The sequence below is a fragment of the Schistocerca piceifrons genome, chromosome 1 (assembly GCF_021461385.2).
Source record: "Schistocerca piceifrons isolate TAMUIC-IGC-003096 chromosome 1, iqSchPice1.1, whole genome shotgun sequence".
Taxonomy (NCBI): domain Eukaryota; kingdom Metazoa; phylum Arthropoda; class Insecta; order Orthoptera; family Acrididae; genus Schistocerca; species Schistocerca piceifrons.
Window position 1 is genome coordinate 875,750,314 of NC_060138.1, and position 26,512 is coordinate 875,776,825.

At 44.0% G+C, this 26,512-nt stretch overlaps 1 protein-coding gene across 1 annotated transcript in view; it reads left to right on the forward strand.

The window, feature by feature from the left end:
- Nucleotides 1-26,512, forward strand: part of LOC124716352 (protein sidekick) — a 416,456-nt gene that overhangs the window by 265,496 nt on the left and 124,448 nt on the right. The window contains exon 2 of the mRNA XM_047243167.1: nt 12,190-12,285. Coding sequence (XP_047099123.1) covers nt 12,190-12,285 — 96 coding nt within the window. The remainder of the gene's footprint in view (nt 1-12,189; nt 12,286-26,512) is intronic.

Below are 26,512 nucleotides of genomic sequence, written 5' to 3' on the forward strand. Positions count from 1 at the left end.
CGTCAGCCGAGGGTTTCAATTAATTATCATTTATTCTAGAGAAGCTGCACGGGTCATCAATGGTATCTGTTCTTTCGAGAACAGTTCAAAATGGTTCAAATGGCTCTGAGCAATATGGGACTTAACTTCTGAGGTCATCAGTCCACTAGATGGCTCAGATGGATAGAGCGTCTGCCATGTAAGCGGGAGATCCCGGGTTCGAGTCCCGGTCGGGGCACAGATTTTCAGCTGTCCCCATCGAGGTATATTAACAACACTTGTCGGCAGCTGAGGGTTTCAGTTAATTATCATTTGTTCCTGATTGCTTCTGTATAGCCTTAGATAACTTCAAGGGTATTTCGTCATTCTTTAGTACTTTTGTATCCCGCTTCTTCGCGTATTGGTTATTCTGACTAATCTCTTAAACTTCAACCTATTCTTCACCGCAACTACGTAGTGGTCTGATTGTGAGTCTGTATCTGCTCCTGTGTACGCCTTACAACCCAGTATATGATTTCGGTTTCTCTGCCTGACCATGATGTAATCTAACTGAAATATTCTTGTATCCCACGGCCTTTTCCAAGTATACCTCCTCCTTTTTGAAGAGATTATTCGCAATTACTAGCTGAAATTTATCACAGAAAATTAGTCTTTCTCCTCTCTCATTCCTTGTTCCAAGCCCATGTTGTCCTGTAACCTTCTCTTCTACTCCTTTTCCCTACAGTTGCATTCCAGTTCTCCATCACTATTAGATTTTCATCACCCTTTACGTACTGTATTGTCCTTTCAATATCCTCACATGTATTTTCTCGATCTCTTCATCGTCAGCTTGCGACGTCGGCATGTATACCTGAACTATCGTTGTCAGTGTTGGTTTAGCTGTCGTTTCTGATAACAACAACCCTATCACTGAACTGTTCACAGTAACACACTCAGTGCTCTACCTTCCTATTCCTAATCCTACTCCCGTTATACCATTTTCTTCTGCTGTCGATATTACTCCATACTCATGCGACCAGAAATCATTGTCTTTTTTCCATTTCACTTCACTGACCCTGTCTTCTTTCCATTTCACTTCACGACTCCTACTATACCTAGATTTAGCCTTTGCGTTTCCCGTTTCAAATTTTCTAGCTTCCCTACCACGTTCAAGCTTCTGATATTGCACGCCCCGACTCGTAGAACGTTATCCTTTGATTGGTTATTTAATCTTTTTCTCATATTTAATCTGTTTCTCATGGTCGCCTCCCCTTTGGCAGTCCCCTCCCGGAGATCCGAGTTGGGGACTATTCCGGAATTTTTTGCCAATGGAGAGATCATCATGACACTTTTTCAATTACAAGCCAAATGTCGTGTGGATACACGTTATGTGTCTTTACTGCAGTGGTTTCCATTGCCATCTGCGTTCTCATGCCGTTGATCATTGCTGATTCTCCCGCCTTTACGCGCAGTTTCCCACCCCAAGGACAAGAGAGTGCCCTGAGCCTCTGTCCGCTCCTCCGCCTCTTTGACAAGGCCGTTGGCAGAATGAGGGGGACTTCTGATGCCGGAAATCTTCGGCTGTAAATGCTGATTATTAATCAAATTTTAAGAGGACATTTTGATTAATAATCAAAGACGCTACCCCCTAGACCACAGGCGAGAATAAATTACTGGACCCTACTACACTGTACTTGGCTTGTGCAATTTTGTTTTGACTTCTTTTGCGGCGTGCTGCGGCTTTATAGCACCCAGATTTCCGATTTCAGCGTGTACTGGGACAGCAGATCTGCACGTGCATTCAAAGAAAAAAATAATTTTTCGTGCTTAAAACTCGGTAATTAAAATTTTGACTGCCTTTCGTAAATATTTGTAGTGTACATGGTCGTGCCGCATGATGCTGTAGTCTACTCCGGATGGCGATGATGATGATCGTATGGCAGTGATGACCCACCTGGGGAAGCTTGGCCGCCACGTTACTAGTCTCTCTACTTGACGCCTCATCGGGCCACCTGCGTGATGTTGATGATGAGGACAACGCAATACCCAGTCTCCGAGAATCGAATCCGGTTCCACTGAATGGCAGTCAGACACGCTGACCACACAGCTAAGGAGGAGGGCAGTCTACGCCGGAAGGAAGAAGATTGAGATTTAATGTCACGTAGTTGACATCGAGATTAGGATCGGAGGACAAGCTCGGGTTGTGGAATGATGGGGGAGCAAAATCAGCAGTGCCCTTTCAACGGAACCATCCCGGCTTTCGATTCAAGTGATTTAATGAAATCACGGAAAACCAGAATAATTTTGACCCTCCGTCCTCTCGAATTCTTTACCTACTCTGGAGCATGGCGTTCCTCTCCATAACATGTCGCGCACACTCCACCATTGTCGTGGTCCAGACGGAACCGAGATGCATCTGAAAAGGTGATGTGTGCTAACAGACGATACTGACGGACCAGCAGTGGCTGGAGGCGTCTTTGGCTTAGTGCGAGAATATGCGTACTCTGTCCACGATCCTACGCAACTCTTCTAGCTGTGGAGGCAGACAAATCGCATAACTGTAGTAGTTTTCGTGCACCGTACCGTCACGTGAAATTGTCATTTTCTGCCGCTACTGTTCAGTACAGGAATCGTGACTTTTACTTTGACACCAAATTTTCAGTTCTGCCGTTTTTTTTTATTTATTTCTTTCTTCAGCTTTCATCGTAATCGTAAATAAAGACGAGACTCAAATATCTTGAGGAAAATTTAATTATATCGGATCTACAGATCTACGAGTATACTTCACCTTGTATATTCCATACGCTCCTCCCATCGCTTCTGTTCTGCCTCTGTAGGTTAATATTTCGTGATGCAAGTCTGGTAACGAACAACCGCCAGTCTCGCTTTCCACCAGCCCTGTATATTGTACGTCAGGCAACATTTGGTATCGACGAGGAGCGTAGAATTACGATTGTAGTTCTTCCGGTTCATTCCTTCTGGGTATTCAGTATTTACACAGACGAAGAAAGAGAGAGCTCCTCCGACTCCCTGACTGTCCTAAGAACTGTGATGCTGATTTACACAGAAGATGGTGCAGTGTGCTGTATCTACAACGCGTTTTTATTTTTACCGTGAGAACAGAAAAAAGTACACATCTCATGTCAGAATACAAGACGAGATATCAAGTAGAAGAAGGAATAGAGATTAAACACACACCTGTGTTCAGGGTGGGACCCGAATCGCGAAAGTTTGATCATCAGCAACTCGTTTTAGCGAGAGACAGATTGAATATTTAGCGACGAAAATCGAAATCGGCTTCTCGAATTCTTCACGTTACTGAAACAAGAAGAGAAAGGTAGCTAGGAAAACATAAAGAGTTGACTTTTCCGCGGACTGGATAGATTTAAAACCAGCTCGTCGATGTGCTACTGTCACGGATTTGGGGCAAGGATCAGATCATTCGCTACACTAACACTGAGTGATGAATCATTTCGTCAGACGACGTGCGACTTGCACGGCCTTACTGCTGATAAGCGAACATTTCTGCCGTGCCCGGAAGCCAGGGGAAAAGACTGTCTTTTAATTTTATGGCTTTGTGCCAGTGTCTCATCCAGTCCTCGCTGAACTGTGAAGATAAAACCAGTGCGGAGACATGTAGAAGCGTAACTCCGTGGGCTCTCGTGGGATGTAGGTTTGACGTGGGGCACGAAGTAGAAGCAAGTCAACAGTGTCATAGAGGGGTTTTCTTCATTTCTTCTGGAAATATATATCAGAAAATGTGTGAATTTTGAGTTTACGGAACGACATTTGCCGCTGTTCATTTATGCTGTACTTTGGTTCAAAATGGCTCTGAGCACTATGGGACTTAACTTCTGAGGTCATCAGTCCCCTAGAACCTAGAACTTCTTAAACCTAACTAACCTAAGGACATCACACACATCCATGCCCGAGGCAGGATTAGAGCCTGCGACCGTAGCGGTCTGTACTTTGGTCTGTTGAAACTTGAAATATAATGCAAAAAGTCGTAATAAGTTTAGTGCCCACATACTCCAAATTCACACATTCCGTAAATAAGGGAAGGGATGGTATAGTACGACTTATATTGATACGTCAAGAAATTATCAATTTGGTAATGGAAGGATGTGTGTAGAAGTAAAAATGGAAAAGGGCTGTCATGGTACGCTCTCGCGGAGGTGGCGCAGTGGTTAGCACACTGGACTCGCATTCGGGAGGACGACGGTTCAATCCCGTCTCCGGCCATCCTGATTTAGGTTTTCCGTGATTTCCCTAAATCGTTTCAGGCGAATGCCGAGATGGTTCCTTTGAAAGGGCACGGCCGATTTCCTTCCCAATCCTTCCCTAACCCGAGCTTGCGCTCCGTCTCTAATGACCTCGTTGTCGACGGGACGTTAAACACTAACCACCACCACCACGCTCTCGCGTATACAAATAGATGTCAGTTTCAGTAGTAACTGACTCTTGAAGCCGAGATGAAGAGCCTCGCAGAAGGTAGAGTGTAGCGAAGAGCGGCATCAAACCAGTCGTCGGATTAGAAACCGCAACTACACAGTTAAATGCACAACAATAATGGCATAGGCACATCGTTCTTGATTTCGGCAGGAGGTATTAGGAAGTAAAACTGTGGTAACGTCATAGTTATCTTATGCATTTGTTTTGTTCGAGAGCAGTGTACTTCATAAAATCAAAGAAACAGCTGTAGTAAAACAAACTGAACACCATTTCACAAACATTAAGTAGCTTTTAGCAGTGGCTGATTTTTTTAACATAGTATTCTGTCAGTGTGTTTGCGTTGATCGTGGCTAGCAGGTGTCCCTTCACGTGACGCTGCACTGCATTTTGGCGGCAGGTTAACTTTGCTTGAATTTTTCCGCATTCACACAGATTTCCTAAAATTGCATAAGGCGTGTGTCAGGATGGTTCATTCAGTAAGGAAGATAGGAAGGAAGATCATTGCTTAGAACGCCTCTTCGGGAATGAGGTAATTAAGTATGGAGTGCACAGTCTCGAATTAGAGGAAGGATAGGAGAGGAAATCCCGCCACGTCCATTGTGAAGGAACTGTCCCAGCTTTTGCCTGAGCGATTTAACCGTGCTCCGTTCCTTAAAAAGCCGTACACACGTGTTCTTTCCGGTCATAATGACGCGATTGGTGTTTATCGACACTATACTAACAAGTTTTTTAAAAGGTATTATAATTTTAAATACACTTTCTGTTTGCACATTACGGTTACGTTTCTACCAGCATTTCATAGTTTCAAAAGTATTTCCATCCACTTTTGACTTCAAAAGAATTGATTCGGTTGCATTATGTTAGGAACGATGGTTCTACTTGCTTCCATAGTCTTTTTGTTGAGTCATCTTATGATTTACACACAGCAATGAGTAATAAAAACCAGTGTAGGATTAAAGTGTGATTTCACCTGATTCTTCCCTGTTGTCACCATAAATTGTTTGACCCTTGCAATACTCTGAACAGAAAGAGGATTTTACTTCTGGACATGGCATATCTTGTTGGAGGGGGGAGTCAGTTGTATAACATTTGCACTGGATGGTATTCCAGTGTGTGGAAAAGCATCTAAGTTCCACATAATATTTTCGTCTTGTAACTGAACCACCTGCACCACTTGCTCATTGCCATGCGGGTATCAGAATCCGAAGCATCTTCTAATTCAGATGCCCGATGAATGCTATCGTCACTGGTGTGATTTTCTTCTTCAGAGATATTGTCCACACTGTCGGATGCGGTTACTAGAGCTTTCAACTGCTCATCAGAAAGAAATCGTTTCGTCATGTTGGCTGCGCAGAAATTACTATATTAGATACATGGAAAGTTAGATAGTGTGCCCGTATCAAACACTTGATGAAACAGTACTGGTAGCAATAATGCCGTTAAAGTTAGAACCTACTGTATTGCTGAGTAACTTCGTACCTTTCAACAATAAACAAGCAAAACCTGCTTTGTTATTTATTTTAAAAAAGAACATTATGCATGTATCTCAGACAGATCCAAATAACTAACGTTATATGTACACATTGTGAATTTTAAACACACAGATAATATAGACCCAAGGGACACAAGTGTAGCCGAGCGGTAATGGGCGCTTCAGTCCGGAACCGCGCTGCTGCTACGATCGCAGGTTCGAATCCTGCCTCGGGCATGCATGTGTGTGATGTCCCTAAGTCTAGGGGACTGATGACCTCAGATGTTAAGTCCCATAGTGCTCAGAGCCATTTGAACCATTGACACAAGTGTAACAAGTTATGTTATAAGAAGCGGAAGTTTCTTTCTCTCTCTGTATATCTCTAAGAAAAATAGTATCTTTTACCTATGTGGGCTTTATAGAAAAACTTAAGTCATTAATTATAAAAACGTTATGTAATAACAAACTCCTCTTCATGTCATATTGGCCGAAAGATGAAAGCACTGCTGAAGAGACCACGGAAAATCTCAATCAGCATGGCCGATCGGGGATTTGAACCACTGGTCTTTTAATTGCGAGTTCACTGTGATAACACTGCACTACCTCACTCGGTTTCTTAGCGGAAGATAGAACCGATTTCCTGCGCCGATTCTTCTTCTGTCCGATCGTGTCCTCCGTACCTCGTTGTCGACTGTACGAAAAACCCTAAAATTCCTCCCTTCCATTTCAGCGCGGAGAACAAGTCTGTCACATTTCTCAAGAGAAAATTGTTGCATTGCGGCACTGGCGCATGCCTTCAGCGGAGCATAGCGAACCTCGACGAGAGAATCGACGCTCGTCAGCCCGTGAACCGAGGTTCGAGACATGCCCGAGCCATCAGAGGCGCGTCCTTCCGGCGCGGCCAGCTAAGGCGCCGCCGAGGAAACGGCGACCTAGAACCCGGTCGACGCCTGCAAGGCCCCGGTCTCGACTCTGGGCTTATCTGCTCGCCGGCCGCCGGAAATCACGGCCAGTGCGCTGCACGGTGGCCCGTCTGCCGATAGCCGAAGCGCGTCGGCTTCCTGGCCTTAACGCGACGGCGCCTGGGACGATCATCCGCTACAACTAGTCCCGTCGCACTGTGGGCTAGCTCGCTTTAAAACCCGGACACAATAGAAGTAGAAAAAGGTGCTCGTTCCGACATTAGTCCCACGAAATCTTGTGTAGATTGGACTGGCGCATACAAGTCCACTGGTACGGTGGCATTCTAGTCACAAGTCGATATGAGACTACCTTGACAGTAGTCAGTAAACAGTGAGTGGGATAACGACACATTTTTGGATATTGTTTGTTTGATCTACTCAGTAAACACTGAAGCGCCAAAGAAACTGGTATAGGCATGCGTATTCAAATACAATGTTGCTGTTGTTGTTGTTGTGGTCTTCAGTCCTGAGACTGGTTTGACGCAGCTCTCCATGCTACTCTATCCTGTGCAAACATCTTCATCTCCCAGTACCTACTGCAACCTACATCCTTCTGAATTCATCTCTTGGTCTCCCTCTGCGATTTTTATCCACTGCGCTGCCCTCCAATACTAAATTGGCGATCCCTTGATGCCTCAGAATATTCCCTACCAATCGATCCCTTCTTCTACTCAAGTTATGCCACAAATTCTATTCAGTACTTCCTCATTAGTTATGTGATCTACCCATCTAATCTTCAGCATCCTTCTGTAGCACCACATTTCGAAAGCTTCTATTCTCTTTTTGTCTAAACTATTTATCGTCCACGTTTCACTTCCATGCATGACTACACTCCGTACAAATACTTTCAGAAAAGACTTCCTGACCCTTAAGTCTATACTCGATGTTAACAAATTTCTCTTCTTCAGAAACGCTTTCCTTGCCATTGCCACTCTACATTTTATATCCTCTCTACTTCGACCATCATTAGTTATTTTGCTCCCCAAATAGCAAAACACATTTACTACTTTAAGCGTCTCATTTCCTAAGCTAATACCCTCAGCATTCGACTACATTCCATTATTCTCGTTTTGCTTTTGTTGATGTTCATCTTATACCCTCCTTTCAAGACACTGTCCATTCCGTTCACCTGCTCTTCCAGGTCCTTTGCTGTTCCTGACAGAATTACAATGTCATCGGCGAACCTCAAAGTTTTTATTTCTTCTCCATGGATTTTAATACCTACTCCGAATTTTTCTTTTGTTACCTTTACTGCTTGCTCAATATACAGATTCAATAACATCGGGGAGAGGCTACAACCCTGTCTCACTCCCTTCCCAACCGCTGCTTCCCTTTCATGCCCCTTGACTCTTATAACCACCATCTGGTTTCTGTACAAATACAATGTAAACAAACAGAATACGGCTTTGCTGTCGGAAAGGCCTATATAAGACAACAAGTGTCTGGCGCAATTGTTAGATACGTTACTGCTGCTACAATGACAGGTTAGGAACACAGCATATCCGAGGTATCGATGCAATATGGATTTTCCCCTACGACCATTTCACAAGTGTACCGTGAATATCAGGAATCCGGTAAAACATCAAATCTGCGACGTCACTGCGGCCGGAAAAAGATAATGCTAGAACTGGACCAACGACGCCCGAAGCCCAACGTGACAGAACAGCAGTCCTACCACAAATTGCTGCAGATTTCACTACTGGGCCATCAACAAGTGTCAGCGTGCAAACCAGTCAACGAAACATAATCGATATGGGTTTTCGGAGCCGAAGGCCCACTCCTGTATCCTTGATGACTGCATGACATAAAGCTTTACGCCTCGGCCTGGCCCATCAACACCGACATTGGACTGTTGATGACTGGAAACATTTTGCCTGCTGGGACAAGTCTCGTTTCACATAGTATCGAGCAGATGGACGTGTACGGGTATGGAGACAAACCTCATGAATCCATGGACCCTGCATGTCAGCTGGTGGAGGCTCTGGAATGGTGTGGGTCGTGTGCAGTTGGAGTGATTTGAGACCCCTGATACGTCTAGATACGACTACGACATGTGACACGTACGTAAGTATCCTGTTTGATCACCTGCATCCATTCATGTGCATTATGCATTCCGACGACTTTCGCAATTCCAGCAGGACAATGCGACACCACACACGCCCACGTTTGCTACAGAGTGGCTCCAGGATTACTCTTCTGCGTTTAAACACATCCGCTGTCCACCAAACTCCCGAGACATGAACATTATTGAGCATATCTACTCTTACGGATTTATGGACTGCCCTGCAGAATTATGGTGTCATTTCCCTCCACACTACTTCAGACGTTAGTCGAGTCCTCGTGTTGCGGCTTTTCTGCGTGCTCGCGGGGGCCCTTCACGATATTAAGCAGGTGTACCAGTTTCTTTGGCTCTTCACTGTATAAAAGCGCTCTCGCCCATTTGTCAGGATAAAACAAGATGGCTATCATTCCAGAAGGTGTGTTTATGAGGTTTTTAGCCGGTGTTATGGCGTGTATCGACTTAAAACTTAACTACCGCCCTTATTATCCAAAGTCGTTGGCTACAAAACTTACTCTGCGTGGCTCCACTTGTGTAAATGGCTCTCCTTCTACCTTAATGGTGTGGTTAGCAAGTTCAAATGTATTTGCCTGCGCGTATTTGTGTGTTCTACCGTGCGGTAGTGCCCCACGGTAGACAATTATTCTACAGCAATGGACAATATTCTGCAATAATGCCCGATGCCGACATCAGACCACATATGCCCATTATCGAAGCTGCTCCGTCAGCTGTCTGAAGGTGCGCAGGGAGCTCGGAATAAAGGACATCCTCCGTAGGAACATGGTTGATTATTTCCCGTTGGACAATGGAAATTGCAATTCTTCAAACTTGTGGCAGCCAGGATGCTTACTCCGATTGCGTTTGAAAACAGTTGGTAATTTTTCAGTTTTTCCTTCTCTCTGGAGAGACAATTATTTGGTCTAATTGCTTTTACAAAAATACTTGTGTATTAGAAACTCCAAATCTGAATATATTAGCTGAGTAGGTATTTTTCTGCTTTACATTTTTCTGCTCTGCCCTGTATTCTGTTCTACAGGCGATCTGGCAGTTTTCAACTAGTTGCAACTATTCAAGTTGATGGATGTTACACATCTAGTTTTCATGAGAGGTGAACATCGATGCTGAATTTCTTTGAAGACGGTGTTTGATAATTTGTATCCATATGAAATGAGGACAATTTGAACTTAACTACGACAGCCGCAGACTAAAGGCAATGGTGTTACTCGGAAGAATGGTGCGGACAACGTCCAGTGCATCACGCAAAGCCGAAAACTACAAGGAACGTTCATTAATTAATGCAGCGCATTTTTTCTCGGCCGATTATAGTTTAAATAATGTGTAATTTGATGTGAGACATTGTGGAATATTCCCGCTTTAGCCCCTATAGTTTCATGAAGTTTCAATACGTGGCAGTGCTATACGTAGCCTTCAAAATGGTGTCTGTAACGGAGGCGCGCTCCAAACAAAGATCTGTCATTGAGTTTCTTTTGGCGGAAAACCAGAACATCGCATATACTCATAGACGCTTGCAGAATATCTACGGAGACTTGACAGTGAACAAAAGCACTGTGAATCGTTGGGCGAAGTGCCTGGTCATTATCGCAACAAAGTTGCACAAACCTGTCCCATCTCCCATGAGCGGCCCGGCAGCACGCAACTTTGACTCCTGCAATATTGGAAATGGCAACTCTAAGATTCACACAAGTCACAACAATACATTGTAATGTGTTTCCTCGTCCGACCTATGCCCCGGAACTAGCACCTTCCGATTTCCATCTGTTTTGCCCAATGAAGGATGCTTTCCGCGGGGAGCAATACGTGGATGATGGGGAGGTTATTCATGCAGCAAGACTTTGGCTACGACGTCGACCAATAGAGTTGTACCATGCGGGCATACAGACTTTCCCAGTAAGATTGCGTAAGGCCTTCGCATTGACCGGAAATTATGTGAAACATGATTTTGTAGCCAAAAGAGAGGGGAATAATATGGTGTATTGGAATCATGAATAAAACCAACCAATTTTCAAGCAAAAAAAGTGTTGCATTACGTATTGAACGCTCCTCGTATGTAGTGGATCATAACTACGTGAATTATTTTTATTTATTTATTTATTGTGACTTTTGGCCTGAAGGTCATACAACCGTCCCCCAGCTGCATTTGTCAGAGAATTTTAGAATTAGCAGTTAAGATATTTTGATACGTTAATCTCGTTGAACATCAGCAAGATATCCTAGAAACGTTACTTATATTTGCATTTATTTATGAACTTATCGCTATGAGCTGTCTTGCGGCAGGGTTGAGGCAAGATCCGAAGACCGCATCCCGGCAGCTGTTTCGAAATCTAGCTATCTCCAGAGGATAACTCGAAGGCTTTAAACTGTCACAACCTATCTTCTTAATTTTCTGTCCTTAAACGGTAATCTTACTAATCACACGAAGAGATAGTTAAAATATGCAGTGTTTTTCACCATATAACGTTTGACGAGTGACCAACTGAATGATTTCCCGACCATTGTGTAAAAAGTTCCAGCCTTACGCTGCTGCAAGCAGTACCTTCCTTTTAAGTTGAGTTCATATACTGTCATGAAGCAATGGCTTGATGCCGTAGCAGAATGTTATATATGCATAATCGACACACCTGTTTATGTACTCTTTTCGTAATACAGGCGGCTTAAAACTTGCATGTTATCATATTTTAATCCCATGAAAAAATGTTATTACGTTTAAATAAATGAGCATAGAACCTTTTTACTGTTTCTGCCAGTAGCTTCCGTGATGGAGGTTGTGCTAGGTTAAGTATTTTATTGGTGTTCGTTTCCATTAGTTTGATAATAATTCATTGTAATCCATTCACCTAGTCCACTGTATGTCATCGTGCTATCAACATATTTCTTGTCGTGGTTAGAGTTGTACGCAGCTTGTTGGATGGTTCACACTCCCATCTCATGAGTACAAGAGGTACTATCATATCTTAACATTACATCTAATCATTCCCAAGATGTATGACGACTTAACTTATCGTTATGTGTTTTCGCTGCTACTTTGATGGTTGATGTAATTTCAGTTTCGAAACTATTTTGCAAACACTACATAAACGACTATCAGGTATGAGATTAGTTTTGACCCATTTGAAAATTTAAACTTTCATTCCAAATGGAAAACTGTAGCTACTGCACGAAATCAGATTACGGAATAATGCAATTATCTAGAATTTCGTCTTTGACACCTGCTTTTCTCTATGAGAAATAACAAGTAGTTCTCATCGGATTGTCTTATTTCTTTGCAGACCCGACACAGGCTCCCCGTTTCGTCACACAGCCGTCGTCAACGAACAGCATCATCGGCGAAGGACGCACCAAGATACTGCAGTGCCAAGCCATCGGTGAGTAACTTAACCAATTAGATATCATCTCTACTTCGTGTATAGTAACATGTTTTGTTTCTGTTGCACTATTATTTCTTCTCGTTTCCTTCGCGGACGAAACGTGTAGATATTAAACTGGTTTATGATCAACACGATTCGAACGGAAGCGTTATTTACATAACTGTAGAAGATCCAGATTATTTTCATTGAAATATGATAAGCGTAACCTCTTTCTTCAGTTTGAATCATTCTAAAAATGTAAAAACTGATTCGCCGTATATCCTCGATACAAGACGGATGGGCTTGGGTGATAGAAATTAGATGACGGTTACGTGAGATAAAAAGCGGTAAAAATATTTGTGATACAAATACACTCCTGGAAATGGAAAGAAGAACACATTGACACCGGTGTGTCAGACCCACCATACTTGCTTCGGACACTGCGAGAGGGCTGTACAAGCAATGATCACACGCACGGCACAGCGGACACACCAGGAACCGCGGTGTTGGCCGTCGAATGGCGCTAGCTGCGCAGCATTTGTGCACCGCCGCCGTCAGTGTCAGCCAGTTTGCCGTGGCATACGGAGCTCCATCGCAGTCTTTAACACTGGTAGCATGCCGCGACAGCGTGGACGTGAACCGTATGTGCAGTTGACGGACTTTGAGCGAGGGCGTATAGTGAGCATGCGGGAGGCCGGGTGGACGTACCGCCGAATTGCTCAACACGTGGGGCGTGAGGTCTCCACAGTACATCGATGTTGTCGCCAGTGGTCGGCGGAAGGTGCACGTGCCCGTCGACCTGGGACCGGACCGCAGCGACGCACGGATGCACGCCAAGACCGTAGGATCCTACGCAGTGCCGTAGGGGACCGCACCGCCACTTCCCAGCAAATTAGGGACACTGTTGCTCCTGGGGTATCGGCGAGGACCATTCGCAACCGTCTCCATGAAGCTGGGCTACGGTCCCGCACACCGTTAGGCCGTCTTCTGCTCACGCCCCAACATCGTGCAGCCCGCCTCCAGTGGTGTCGCGACAGGCGTGAGTGGAGGGACGAATGGAGACGTGTCGTCTTCAGCGATGAGAGTCGCTTCTGCCTTGGTGCCAATGATGGTCGTATGCGTGTTTGGCGCCGTGCAGGTGAGCGCCACAATCAGGACTGCATACGACCGAGGCACACAGGGCCAACACCCGGCATCATGGTGTGGGGAGCGATCTCCTACACTGGCCGTACACCACTGGTGATCGTCGAGGGGACACTGAATAGTGCACGGTACATCCAAACCGTCATCGAACCCATCGTTCTACCATTCCTAGACCGGCAAGGGAACTTGCTGTTCCAACAGGACAATGCACGTCCGCATGTATCCCGTGCCACCCAACGTGCTCTAGAAGGTGTAAGTCAACTACCCTGGCCAGCAAGATCTCCGGATCTGTCCCCCATTGAGCATATTTGGGACTGGATGAAGCGTCGTCTCACACGGTCTGCACGTCCAGCACGAACGCTGGTCCAACTGAGGCGCCAGGTGGAAATGGCATGGCAAGCCGTTCCACAGGACTACATCCAGCATCTCTACGATCGTCTCCATGGGAGAATAGGAGCCTGCATTGCTGCGAAAGGTGGATATACACTGTACTAGTGCCGACATTGTGCATGCTCTGTTGCCTGTGTCTATGTGCCTGTGGTTCTGTCAGTGTGATCATGTGATGTATCTGACCCCAGGAATGTGTCAATAAAGTTTCCCCTTCCTGGGACAATGAATTCACGGTGTTCTTATTTCAATTTCCAGGAGTGTATATATTTATGGACCTACCTGAAATGTGCACAGACAGAATTTGAGGTAGACTTTGTGTCGCTTTATTTGTGACATTTATGCAGGATGCTACAAAACCGTACCAACAAACATCGAGGGATTTAAAGAGTGTCTTGAGGAACAAACTGAGGACACGTCATCCAATGTCGCTACCGAGCGTCGAAGTTACAGGCGTCGCCGCATGGCGCTAGACCACCTACCCGGCAGTGAACCTGACTTCGGACGCTAACAGACCGTAACCGGAACGTCTCCCAATGCTGTTTGTCATTCAGTGATCGCGACTGACTGCCACGATCGCCAGTGGAGAAGTTGGAGCTAGTTGCTCCGTAGACAAGTCTTTTCTTCTTTGAATGCGATACTTGGTTACCTTGGTGAACGACTTGTTACTAGTAAACTGCGGTTGGAAACCCTAGTCCGAAACAGTCAGTCTACGCAGCAGCTAGCGGACGTGGAGAAACTGTAATCGTCGTGTATAGGAAACCTACATATCTTGTCGAGGCATGATACTACCCAAACCGCATATTTTAGTACAATGGACAACAGTTTGCTAAATATATAACCTTTACTTAGTCTGCGATTATTATTCTACTGTTGTCCGACCCGTTAGCTGAGTGGTCAGCGTGACGGGTTACCGTCCTACGGGCCCGGGTTCGATTCCTGGCTGGGTCGGGGATTTTCTCCGCTCAGGGGCTGGGTGTTGTGTTGTCTTCATCATCATTTCATCCCCATCCGGCGCACAGGTCGTCCATTGTGGCGCCGAATGTAATAAGACCTGCACCAAGGCGGCCGGACCTGCCCCCATAAACCAGAAACGAAGATCTAGGTTTCCAACCCTCTGCTGTAACCCCCCCCCCCTCTCTCTCTCTCTCTCTCTCTCTCTCTCTCTCTCTCTCTCTCTCTCTCTCACACACACACACACACACACACACACACACACACATACCGCGGTGCAGTTCGTAAGACAACTGCGGAAGTACGATTACGAGGCACCATTGGCATCAGTACGAAATTTTGCCTTAGTCAGTACAAAATATTTTAAATGAAAAAATTCTCGATTAAGTCCCCATCTGGCTGGGCTCAAAATTCGCCGTGACCCATGGCTGGGGAATGTGATAACTCCATGATATGGCACAGGCACGATGTAATACATCTAACGCGCCAGTATAGTTCAAGAGCGGTACGTCGAGCAGTATTTGACCTCAATCCAGGATTTTTCTGCCTGGGCTCATCTCAAAAGTGAACTATACAGCATTCTCATTCATACGGCTGAAGAACTGTAGCAGCGACTTGTAGTATTGTCAACATGTGACATGCTGAAGCAGTAGTGTTAAGGCAGACCATTGGTGAAATTTGAGTCCAGTTAGATGGGGACACAAAAATTTGCGAAAATCAAATGGCTCTAAGCACTATGGTACTGAACATCGGAGGTCATCAGTCCCCTAGACTTAGAACTACTAGACATCACACGCATCCATGCCCGAGGCAGGATTCGAACCTGCGACCATAGCAGCAGCGCGGTTCCGGACTGAAGCGCCTAGAACCGCTCGGCCACAGTGGCCGGCCAAAAATTTGCATTTCAGATACATTTGTGCTGAGGAGGGCAATATTCCATACTGAAGTCAGAGGCGGCTCGTAACCACAGCTATTCGTTTGCCGACCGATATTTAGTATAAAGTTTTTGATTCTGTTATCGTACACTTAAAATGGTTCAAATGGCTCTGAGCACTATGGGACTTAACCTCTAAGGTCATCAGTCCCCTAGAACTTAGAACTACTTAAACCTAACTAACCTAAGGACAGCACACAATACCATGCCCGAGGCAGGATTCGAACCTGCGACCTTAGCGGTTCCAGTACACTTACACTCGTGACAGTTTTCTCCATTAACTATGGTAGTCTACAGGCTGTGTTTCGACGCACCGCCTCTCCATAATTGGTTGAGAGAGCCGATTCGCAGGTCGAAGTAAGGACGTAATAATTTGTCCGTCACTGTTGACGTTGTTCTCGTTTGATCGCTAAAATCGTTATTTTCATCTTCCGCTACTACCGAGGCACTGCGGTGTTGAGGCCAATCTTCTGTTTGGTAGAGACTACTTTGTTTGCGTAAGTAGTTCCGAAACATTTACGAGGCGAAGAATGGGGTTGTACTGTAGAAGCCGCGTTTTCAGCCCCCTTTGGTGTTTTAATGTTTGAGAAAATATGTTACGAAAAGTGCACGGCGTTGTGCGGGAGCAGGTTGGTGGGCTGTGCGTTGCGCCTTTGAGCAAGCTGGCGGCTGAACGCAGGCGCGCGCCGTGGTGCCCGCTTTGTTCGGGCAGACGGTGAATTTGAGATCACGTTTGCGCCGCCGCCGCCACGATAGGCAGGCTGCTCCATTGTAGCGCTCTCCGTGTGCGCCCTAGGCTCGTCGCGGCGCCGTAACGCTGAACAAACAACGATGCCGATCTGGAAAACTCGTCCCAGCAGTTCCTGCCGAGGCGGCCGGGATAACGTCTGGCGCATTCAGTGTCTGCTAAGCCGTCCTTTCACGGACCGTGAAACCTTTCGTGGACCAGGAGCTGGTCGAGTATTGTGACATCACAACGTGGAATTTCACGTTCCACAGTATGCCGAAGCGCGGAAGACCTTTTGCTTAACAGAATTTGGGAGACACCATATTCGATTACGTCATTTGCACATTGAGGATACATCAAAAACCCGCCGTTTCTTGTGCGATTTGTCGCAATAAAGCGACCGGAACGGCATATTGGTGGGTAAAGCATTTGCGTATTGTAACTTTGAGTGTTATGGAAGTATGCTGTTTAAGGCAACGGCGCATTTAAGATTTATAAAAGAACGCGTCGTTCCTGGTTCGATTTATTACAATTGAATGTCAGTTAATGGACATGCCGACGGGTAAAGCCTTCGAGATATCGTAACATAAAAGATACCGATATCTAGAGCGCCTCTACACTTCATTGTAGTGGATAGAGGCGAGGAATTGAGAAATCCACAGGAAATGGTTCGCGCTATGCTTTCTATGTATTCACCTTCAAGCTTGGTAAAATATTTTCAGACTTACTTATTACTTTAGTGGAAGTGTGTTTTGTAATATACATAACAGCGTTGTCTTTTGGGAGTGTGTTACTTTGATTTTGTGAACACGCCAGGGAATGAATGCAAGATTGATTTCTATGTCACACACACACACACACACACACACACATACACACACACACATACAAAAAAATTGACAGAAAAATTGCTGTAAACAAGTTAGTTTTTTTTTACTTTATCTACAAGATAGATTACTCACAGTAGGAGATTTGTGCATTTCTTCTGTAAAGTCTTGTATTTCACATGCTTTAAAAATTCTGCTACTAGAAGCAACGATCTAGTAAGAAACACCGTAGGATTGTATTAAAAAGTAAGAATGATGGAACAGTTTTTATCTTATGTGTTAGACCACAGTAAATTTTTATCGCCCTATTTATAATCGAAGTTTTAAAAGCTGATACCCGTACCTGCCTCGGGCATGGATGTGTGTGATGTCCTTAGGTTAGTTAGGTTTAAGTAGTTCTAAGTTCTAGGGGACTGATGACCACAGCTGTTAAGTCCCATAGTGCTCAGAGCCATTTGAACCATTTTTTTTTGTATGGTGTTGATGAATATTGAAAGTTTTTATTTATATCTATCACAGACAGCACATAGACAAAGGAGGAAAAGTGTGTTAACATAGCAATTTTACGTGCGTCCATTTCGCAGACAAACTGCGCGATTTGCGATAGGTGAAAAATGCTGATAGAGACCGGCGCGAACGCAAATCACTGGGGTTCGGATAAATATGTATTAAAAATGACAAAATATGTACATATAATATGGGCTTGAAAGTATAAAATATGAAAAAAAATACGGAGACAAAGCCGGCCGGAGTGGCCGAGCGGTTCTAGGCGCTACAGTCTGGAACCGCGCGACCGCTACGGTCGCAGGTTCGAATCCTGCCTCGGGCGTGGATGTGTGTGATGTCCTTAGGTTAGTTAGATTTAAGTAGTTCTAAGTTCTAGGGGACTGATGACCTCAGAAGTTCTCTGTACACGCTCTTTTTTATGCCTTCCATAATCCTTACATTGTCTTTCAGTGATATTGATATGTTTTCAGTGCCTTAATCTGACGCGATTCGAAACAATAAATGCTTTTGATGTACACTAAGTCCTCTGTAGAGTATGATTTTCAAGCCCTGTACCCCAACGTGTTAGTACTGATTCTGGTGGCAAAATATTATCGGGACACATCTCTTTAAATGTTGAGATCCTACTGGGAGCTTTCAAAAATACTTTTTTCACATTTGATATTAAACTATCAACATATCTGTAATTTATCCTTACGCAGGCAGCTAATCTATTTATTCCCTGTGCCAAGGAAGTTACATGGATCACCTTAGGATATAAAACATTCAGAACATTAGCAGCTCCAAACACATACGGAGCAGCATCGGTAACCAACAAGAAAACTCGTTCGTGTTTTACGCCATTAGGCCATAAAACACCCATAACGTCATTAAAGAGCTTTTGCTGATGTTTGCTAGTTATGTTTAAGAAGTTCTTCACACGCCTAGAGAAAGGATTTGCTCCATTTATTTTCAAATAGTCGCTACTACATTGCCAATGCACCGCCCTTGTGTGTCTCATCGATTGCGACCCATATAGGACCATCCTGAATTATGTCTCGAACTGACGCCAAACAACCCCCGTAAATGCTGCTGACAAAATTTTTTCTAACAAGGGGAGGTTCCCAGTGGTGCAATCGACTTTTTGCAACTACCTAGACGGTGGCATAGGTTAAGAACCCAAGTATCACACCTTGAATCAATTCGCTCTGGTGGGCCCTCGTTGACGTCTAAAAGCCGAAAAAGAATTTAGCCTGTTCCTTTAGAACATTAATTGACTGGAAAACAAGGTTGCAGGTTCGTATCCTGTCACGTTGGATAATTTTCTTCATCAGTCTCGCTGTTTAAAGTGAGGTTATCTTCTGTACACTCTTCGTCACGAGTCGACTCGTTTGCGATTCGTTCGCCCACCGCTATTGTGTTTGCGTTTAAAAAATCGGAGACGCTTTCAGGAAGGAGAGATCTCTCCTCGTGTAAACAGACAATGCATAGCGTAAGGCTTTCGTGAGAGTTCTCATTTCTTCGTCAAATTCCTCCATTCTGTCGCCATGATATTTGCTGGTTGATGAATTTGCGTTGTCGGACATTTTACATGCCGCAAACTCACAAAAAAAAAAAAAAAATACAAGAGGAAAACGCAAAAAATAAAAAAGAACTGAAACTTCCTGGCAGATTAAAACTGTGTGCCCGACCGAGACTCGAACTCGGGACCTTTGCTTTTCGCGGGCAAGTGCTCTACCAACTGAGCTACCGAAGCACGACTCACGCCTGGTACTCACAGCTGTACTTCTGCCATTATCTCGTCTCCTACCTTCCAAACTTTACAGAAGCTCTCCTGCGAACCTTGCAGAACTAGCACTCCTGAAAGAAAGGATATTGCGGAGACATGGCTTAGCCACAGCCTGGGGGATGTTTCCAGAATGAGATTTTCACTCTGCAGCGGAGTGTGCGCTGATATGAAACTTCCTGGCAGATTAAAACTGTGTGCCCGACCGAGACTCGAACTCGGGACCTTTGCCTTTCGCGGGCAAGTGCTCTACCAACTGAGCTACCGAAGCACGACTCACACCCGAGTTCGAGTCTCGGTCGGGCACACAGTTTTAATCTGCCAGGAAGTTTCATATCAGCGCGCACTCCGCTGCAGAGTGAAAATCTCATTCTGTAAAAAAGAACTGATTTGTGATTGATAACTGCAAATACACCAGTGATTTTGAGCTCAAGGGAGAAATGAGAACAAATAAGAAAGTTAATACAATGGTTAAAGTGACTCGGAAAAGGATTAGAAAATTTAAAAATATTACATTTGAAGCAAATAACCGAAAAAAAGGAACTTGACAGGAATCGAACCCGCCATCTTAGGTTTTCCAGGCATTTGCGCACTCCATTACGCTTCGACGGCAGTTGAAACTTAATTTAATGCACTAGAGGAACAGGCTAAATTGTTTTCCCGCTTTTACTCGTGAACGAGGGCGGCCCACCAGGGCGAATGAATTCAGGGTATGATACCTGGGTTCGTAACCTACACCACCATGTAGGTGGTTGCAAAAGGTCGATTGCACTACTGGGGATCTCTCCTTGTAAAGTGTAGATTCGCCAGGCTTATGATTACCTGAATACTTCTCTAGGAAACTTTTAAATACAGGGTATTCAATTTCCATCAAGGCATAACACAAATCTTTCGTGAAGATATGAACTGTGGGAGCCACTGGCTGTTACATCAGAAGAAAATTGTTGTTTGAACTTATTCTTCCTTGTAATATTTACCTTTTTGTTTTGTGGTAGATATGTGCTGTGATATTAGAAACCGCTGCTCAGTCGACACGGATTTTTCAAAAAATGGTTCAAATGGCTCTGAGCACTATGGGACTTAACATCTGAGGTCATCAGTTCCCCAGAACTTAAAAGAACTACTTAAACCTAACTAACCTAAGGACGTCACACACATCCATGCTCGAGGCAGGATTCGAACCTGCTACCACAGCAGCAGCGCGGTTCCAGACTGAAGCGCCTAGAACCGCTCGGCCACAGCGGCCGGCGACACGGATTTTTCACAAGCATCACAAAACAGTACGTTACCATGTGTGTTCAAAGACTGGTTTGGGAAATCGTCAATATATTTTTGCAATTTGAAACAGAGCGGTTGCTTATCCTTTGTCATTATTATGTACATATGAAAAGCCACACGCACAGACTGAGATACGCAACTTTTATACTCGAAAGAACTTAGACGCGAAAATCACACATGACACGTAGCGGCAAAACTCATAGTCTTGAATTACACGGACGGAAAGTTATACATTCAGCTAGCGCACTACCTTTTGGAAGTGCGGGCAGACGTTACACGAGTATAACAGTAAGGAAACGTTTAATGCTGCAGCTCCATTGCTCGCATCGCTGGCGTGAACTAGCCCGTTTGTTTGTAAGGTGTAATTATTTTGCGTTGTACGCGAAAGACAATGGAATGACGAAACAGAAAACGTGGGGGAATATAAATAATGTAACATATCTACGACGAAGACGGCGTATCAGGTACCGTCTGTAAACTTCTCCGTGAGCCCTTGCACCCTGTTTAGACTGATAGATTTCAAGGACGTCGAGGGTAACCGATAGCCTTTACCATCGAAAGAAATTGCGCTTTAGCTGCCTGAATTTAATACCATAGTCATTACTACAAACAAGAACCACATTTAATAATAGCGTGTTTATAAATGTGGTTTCATGAAAGCATGTAGCTTTGGTGAGAGATTTTCACTACAGTAGGTGGCTAATAGGGAAGGGTATGTTGACAGCAGTGGATAACATGCCAAAAGGTGCTCTCCCCCTTCCCTCCGAAAACATCAGTTCAGTGCTTCACGCTCCGGAAGAGATTTTGCTTCTATCCGTCTTTCCATAATCCCTGGGAAGCAACAGTAAAAGGCTTGCAGGCTATCTCAAAGACAAGGCAGCTTCGGATGGAGCGATTTGTGTTTTCGCTTAGTCCAATCCGAGGCCAGGAATTGCACTTTGAAGTGTCGTTTAATGAATTTTTTTATTGCTGACACGCTTTTAAAAAAATCAGTTTTATGTAATGTAGCCTTGAAATCATGGATTTATGCTATTTTGATGACAAAATATGGATTAAATTTTGAAATATGGGAAAATATAGAAAATGAAAGTTACATTTTGCGACTCCAAATGTCATGATTTATGTAGGAAACTTCAAAAAGAATGAAATTTACTTAAAACGAAAAAAAGTATTTACATACTAATCTGGGCTCTACAAATTATGATGGCAGAGTGCATTCTGCGTGGTGCACCTAAAATCTGGTGCGTTTCGTGATGAGAAATGCGCCCCGTCTGAGGATGGCTGTGCATTGGTTGCTGTGAAGAGTGGAGGGGAAAGGACGAATTGTAACACCAGCCTTAAATGTAAAGCACCGCAAATTTCTACACTTCATAAAAAGTGTTATGTAGTTTGACAACATATACTCCTATGCAAGAAGTTATCATAAAATTTTAACTCTTTCTGCCTCTCTCTCTCTTCTTTTTTAGTCATGTAACTGGTTTGATGTTTCCTGCCATGGAATCCTCTCCTGTGTCCATCTTTTCATCTCACAGTAGTGCTTGCAGCCTAGCAGTTTCTTGCTGGATGTATTCCAGTCTGCCTCTTACACTACAGTTTCTACTGTACAGCTACCCCCCACCCCTTCAATACCATGGAAGTTATTCCCTGATGTCTTAACAGATGTCCTTTTAGCCTGTCCCTTCTTCTTTTCGGTGTTTTTCATATATCCCTTTCCTCATTGATTCTGCAGGCCTCTTCCTCACTCTTTACCTTATCAGTCCACACAATTTTCAGCATTTCTTCTGTACCACTATATCTGTTCTGTTCTGTTCTGGTTTTCCCACAGTCCATATTTCACTACCATACAATGCTGTGCTCCAAACACCCGTTCTCAGAAATTTCTTCATCAAATTGAGGCCTTTGTTTTATACTGGTAGATTTATCTTGGCCAGGAATCCCATTTTTGTCAATATTAGTATGCTTTTTATGTCCTCCTTGCTCTGTCCGTTGTGAGTTAGCGCGCTGCTTAAGTAGCAGAATTGCTTAACTTAATCTACTACTTACTGTTCCCATTTCTGCTACTTCTCAGTACTTTCATCTTTCTGCGATGTACTCTAATCCGTATTCTGTACTCATTAGACTGTTCATTGCATTCAACAGAACCTATAATTCTTTTTCACTTTCACTGAGGATAGCAGTGTCATCAGCGTATCTCTGAGGATAGCAGTGTCATCGGCGAATCTCTTCATTGATATGCTTCCATATTGAATTTTAATCCCACTTATGAACCTTTCTTTCATTTCCGTCATTGCTTTTTCAATGTATAGATTGAACAGTAGGGTGAGAGACTTCATAGCTGTCTCATGTTCTTCTTAATTCGAGCATTTCATTCTCGATCTTCCACTCTTGCACCTCTTATATAGCCAGCCGGGATGGCCGAGCGGTTCTAGGCTCTACAGTCTGGAACTGCGTGACCGCTACAGTCGCAGATTCAAATCCTCCCTCGGGCATGGATGTGTGTGATGTCGTTAGGTTAGTAAGGTTTAAGTAGTTCTAAGTTCAAGGGGACTGATGACCTCAGAAGTTAAATCCCATAGTGCTCAGAGCCATTTGAACCATTTGAACCTCTTATATATTACCATCTTTCCCTACAGCTTACTCCTGTTTTTCTCAGAATTTTGAACATCTTACACTATTCTATGTTGTCGAACACTTTTTCCAGATCGACAAAGCTTATGGATGTGTCTCTATTTTTCTTCAGACTTGCTTCAGTTATCAAGTGCAGCAGCATCAGAACTGCCTCTTAGTGTCTTTAATAGTAAGCAGTGACCATGAAACTTGGTGATGGTGCCAGTAATTTTCTATATATTCACCCTTTAATGCTACACTTTTTTTTTTCTAAAGGAAGGATAATTTGGTGAAGAACTTGGTTGTAGAAGTCTCTATTTTGACTATTCAAACAACATTCCACCTCAAATATCACCATTCTTGGAATATCTGCTACGTAATGGTTTCTTCATCGTAGGAAAGTGGAAGAAGGCATGGGATATCATAATTCAACAAGCCCAAAGAAGCAGCATGTACAATATTTTCTCTTTTTTTGAACACACACACACCTCTGCCTCTAGATAGCTTACCGCTTCATCAGGAGATTTCGGTATCATACTCCTGTGGCAGTTTGCCCTCTGCCAAGACCATAATCTGTCAGCACAATGCTATGGCAGTCCCAAAAAAATTCTATATCACCTTGCTCGGAGATGGTTTGGTCTTAATTTTCGGCGGAACCACGTTTCCCCTACTTGCTGTGCACCTCTTTCGTGGGGTTAGAGTGATAAGGCCAGCACTCGTGCATGGAGATTAGATGGCATAAGAAGTCATCTGGATCGTTATGGCCCAGCTGAAACATTTCTGCTGCTGTCTCGGTTCGGCTCAGAATTATGGTGGCATCACTCTTCAACGAACCTCGAAAATTTCTGTTTCTTCTACCTGCCTTTAATTCCCTTTCCCTCCTTTCTCAGCTTGTGCTTCTCCTTCTTATAAATGCAATCTGGTTTCTGTACAAGTTTTTATCAGTGGTGTCTTCAGAATTTCAAATACTGTCCTTCAGTCCACAATGTCAAAAGCTGTCTCTAAACTTACAAATTCTATACTGACGGAAAAAAAATTTGCAACACTAAGAAGGAGTTGTGCGACAGAATTGAAAGTTGGTGGGCTGTTTCTACACCAGGAAGGTGGCATCCATTCAACCTTCGCACCAGTCGCACGAGTAGTGATAGTAGTGTCACTATGTGGATGCAAATCAGGTTTGCTTTAAAGACGTACTGTAATGATTGTGAGCATTAGTTACCTTGTAGATAGGACGCCGTGAGTTGATTTCGATCAAAAATGCCTGGAAGGTGGCAGAGACAGGTTTGCTTCAAATACATGCTGCAAAAGTCATGAGCATTAGTTGCCTTTGGGATTGAACATGGTGAATTGATTTTAGTCAAGTATGCCTGGAAGGCAGTGCAGAGGCCAATATCAATACTTCATCTAGTTTGAACAAGGTTGTGTAATAGGGCTATGAGAAGCTAGATGTTCCTTTTGTGGTATTGCAGAAGGACATGGTCACGAGAATGTACCATTGCAAGAAGACCAGGCTATGGACGGCCACGTGGCACTACTGAGAGGGAAGACCATCTTGTTCGGCATATGGCTTTGGTCCATTGAACTGCATCTGCAGTAGTAATTTGAGCAGCACTTGGCACCACAATGACACAACGAACTGATACAAATTGCGTAGTTCGAGGATAGCTCCGGGGCAGATGCCCTGTATTGTGCCTCCCACTGTCCCCAAACCACTGCCATTTGCAACTTCAGTGGGTCATGTGAGAGTTCATAAGACGGCAGGGTGGAGGTCTGTTGTGTTTTCTGATGAAAGCTGGTTCTGTCTCAGTGTCATTGATGGCCATGGGTTGGTTAGAAGGAGGCCAGTTCAGGTCCTGTAACCAGCCTGTCTGCATGTTAGCCAGACTGGACTTAAACCTGTAGCTGTGGTCTGGGGTGCAATTTTGTGTGATAACAGAAGCACTCTCATGGTTCTCCTCCCACACACAGACAGCAAATTAGTTGGTCAATCTGTAGATTCGACCTATTGTGCTGCCATTCATGAACAGCATTCCAGGGCGTTTTCTAACTGGATAACACTCGCTCAAGTACCGCTGTGGTAACCTAACGTGTCTACAGAGTGTCGACATATTGCCTTGGCCTGCTCAAATCACCAGATCTGTCTCCAATTGAGCACATATGAGACATCATTGGACAACAACTCGAGCAGCATTCACAAACTGCATTTACCGTGCAAATACGACAGGCATGGAACTCCATCCCACAAACTGATATCCAGCACTTGTGCAACACAATGCATGCACATTTGTATGCTTGCATGCAACATTCCAGCAGTTACATCTGTTATTAATGTACCAGCATTTCACATTTAGAATGACTTTTCTCGTGCTTACATTAACCTGTTATCGTGCTATTTTAATCACTTAAAAATACTATATAAACAAATGTATTCCCAATATTTCATTACTGTACATTACTTATTTTTTGGTGTTGCAATTGTTTCATGGTCAGTGGACCCTATCCTCTAAGGTAGGTGGTAAGGTCAGTAGTGCACTGCGTATTCCTACACTTCTCCAGAACTATAACTCATCCTAAGGTCAGGCTGTACCAGTTTTTCCATTCTTCTGTAAATCATTTGTGTCAGTATTTTGCAATCATGACTTATTAAACTTCTGGTTTGATAACAAGCCTGTGTGCACCTATCGGCACCTATATTTTTCGGTTTTGGAATTATTATATTTCATTGTAGCCTATTGCTATTGCCTGTGCCTATAATATCTTTCATACCACTTAGAATAGATTTGTCATAGCTGCTTCTCCCAAGGATTTCAATAATTCTGAGGAAATGGCATTTATTCCAGGAGCCTTGTTTCAACTTAAGATCTTTCACTGCTCTGTGAAATTCTTCTTGCAAGTCATCTTCATATACCTACTCATTCATTTTCCTTGTATAGCCCTTCTATATATTTCTTCTGCTTTTAAGTTTACCTTTGTGCTTAGTACTGGCTCAGGAGGCATGTATCTCTCTCCTTGTCATGCGTGCTTCAACAGCCTTGCATTTGTTTTACGGCCATTCCTACTAAGCCATTTTATGTTGGACAATAGTTTTCTGCTAGTCTGTTTACTCTTGTAATTTT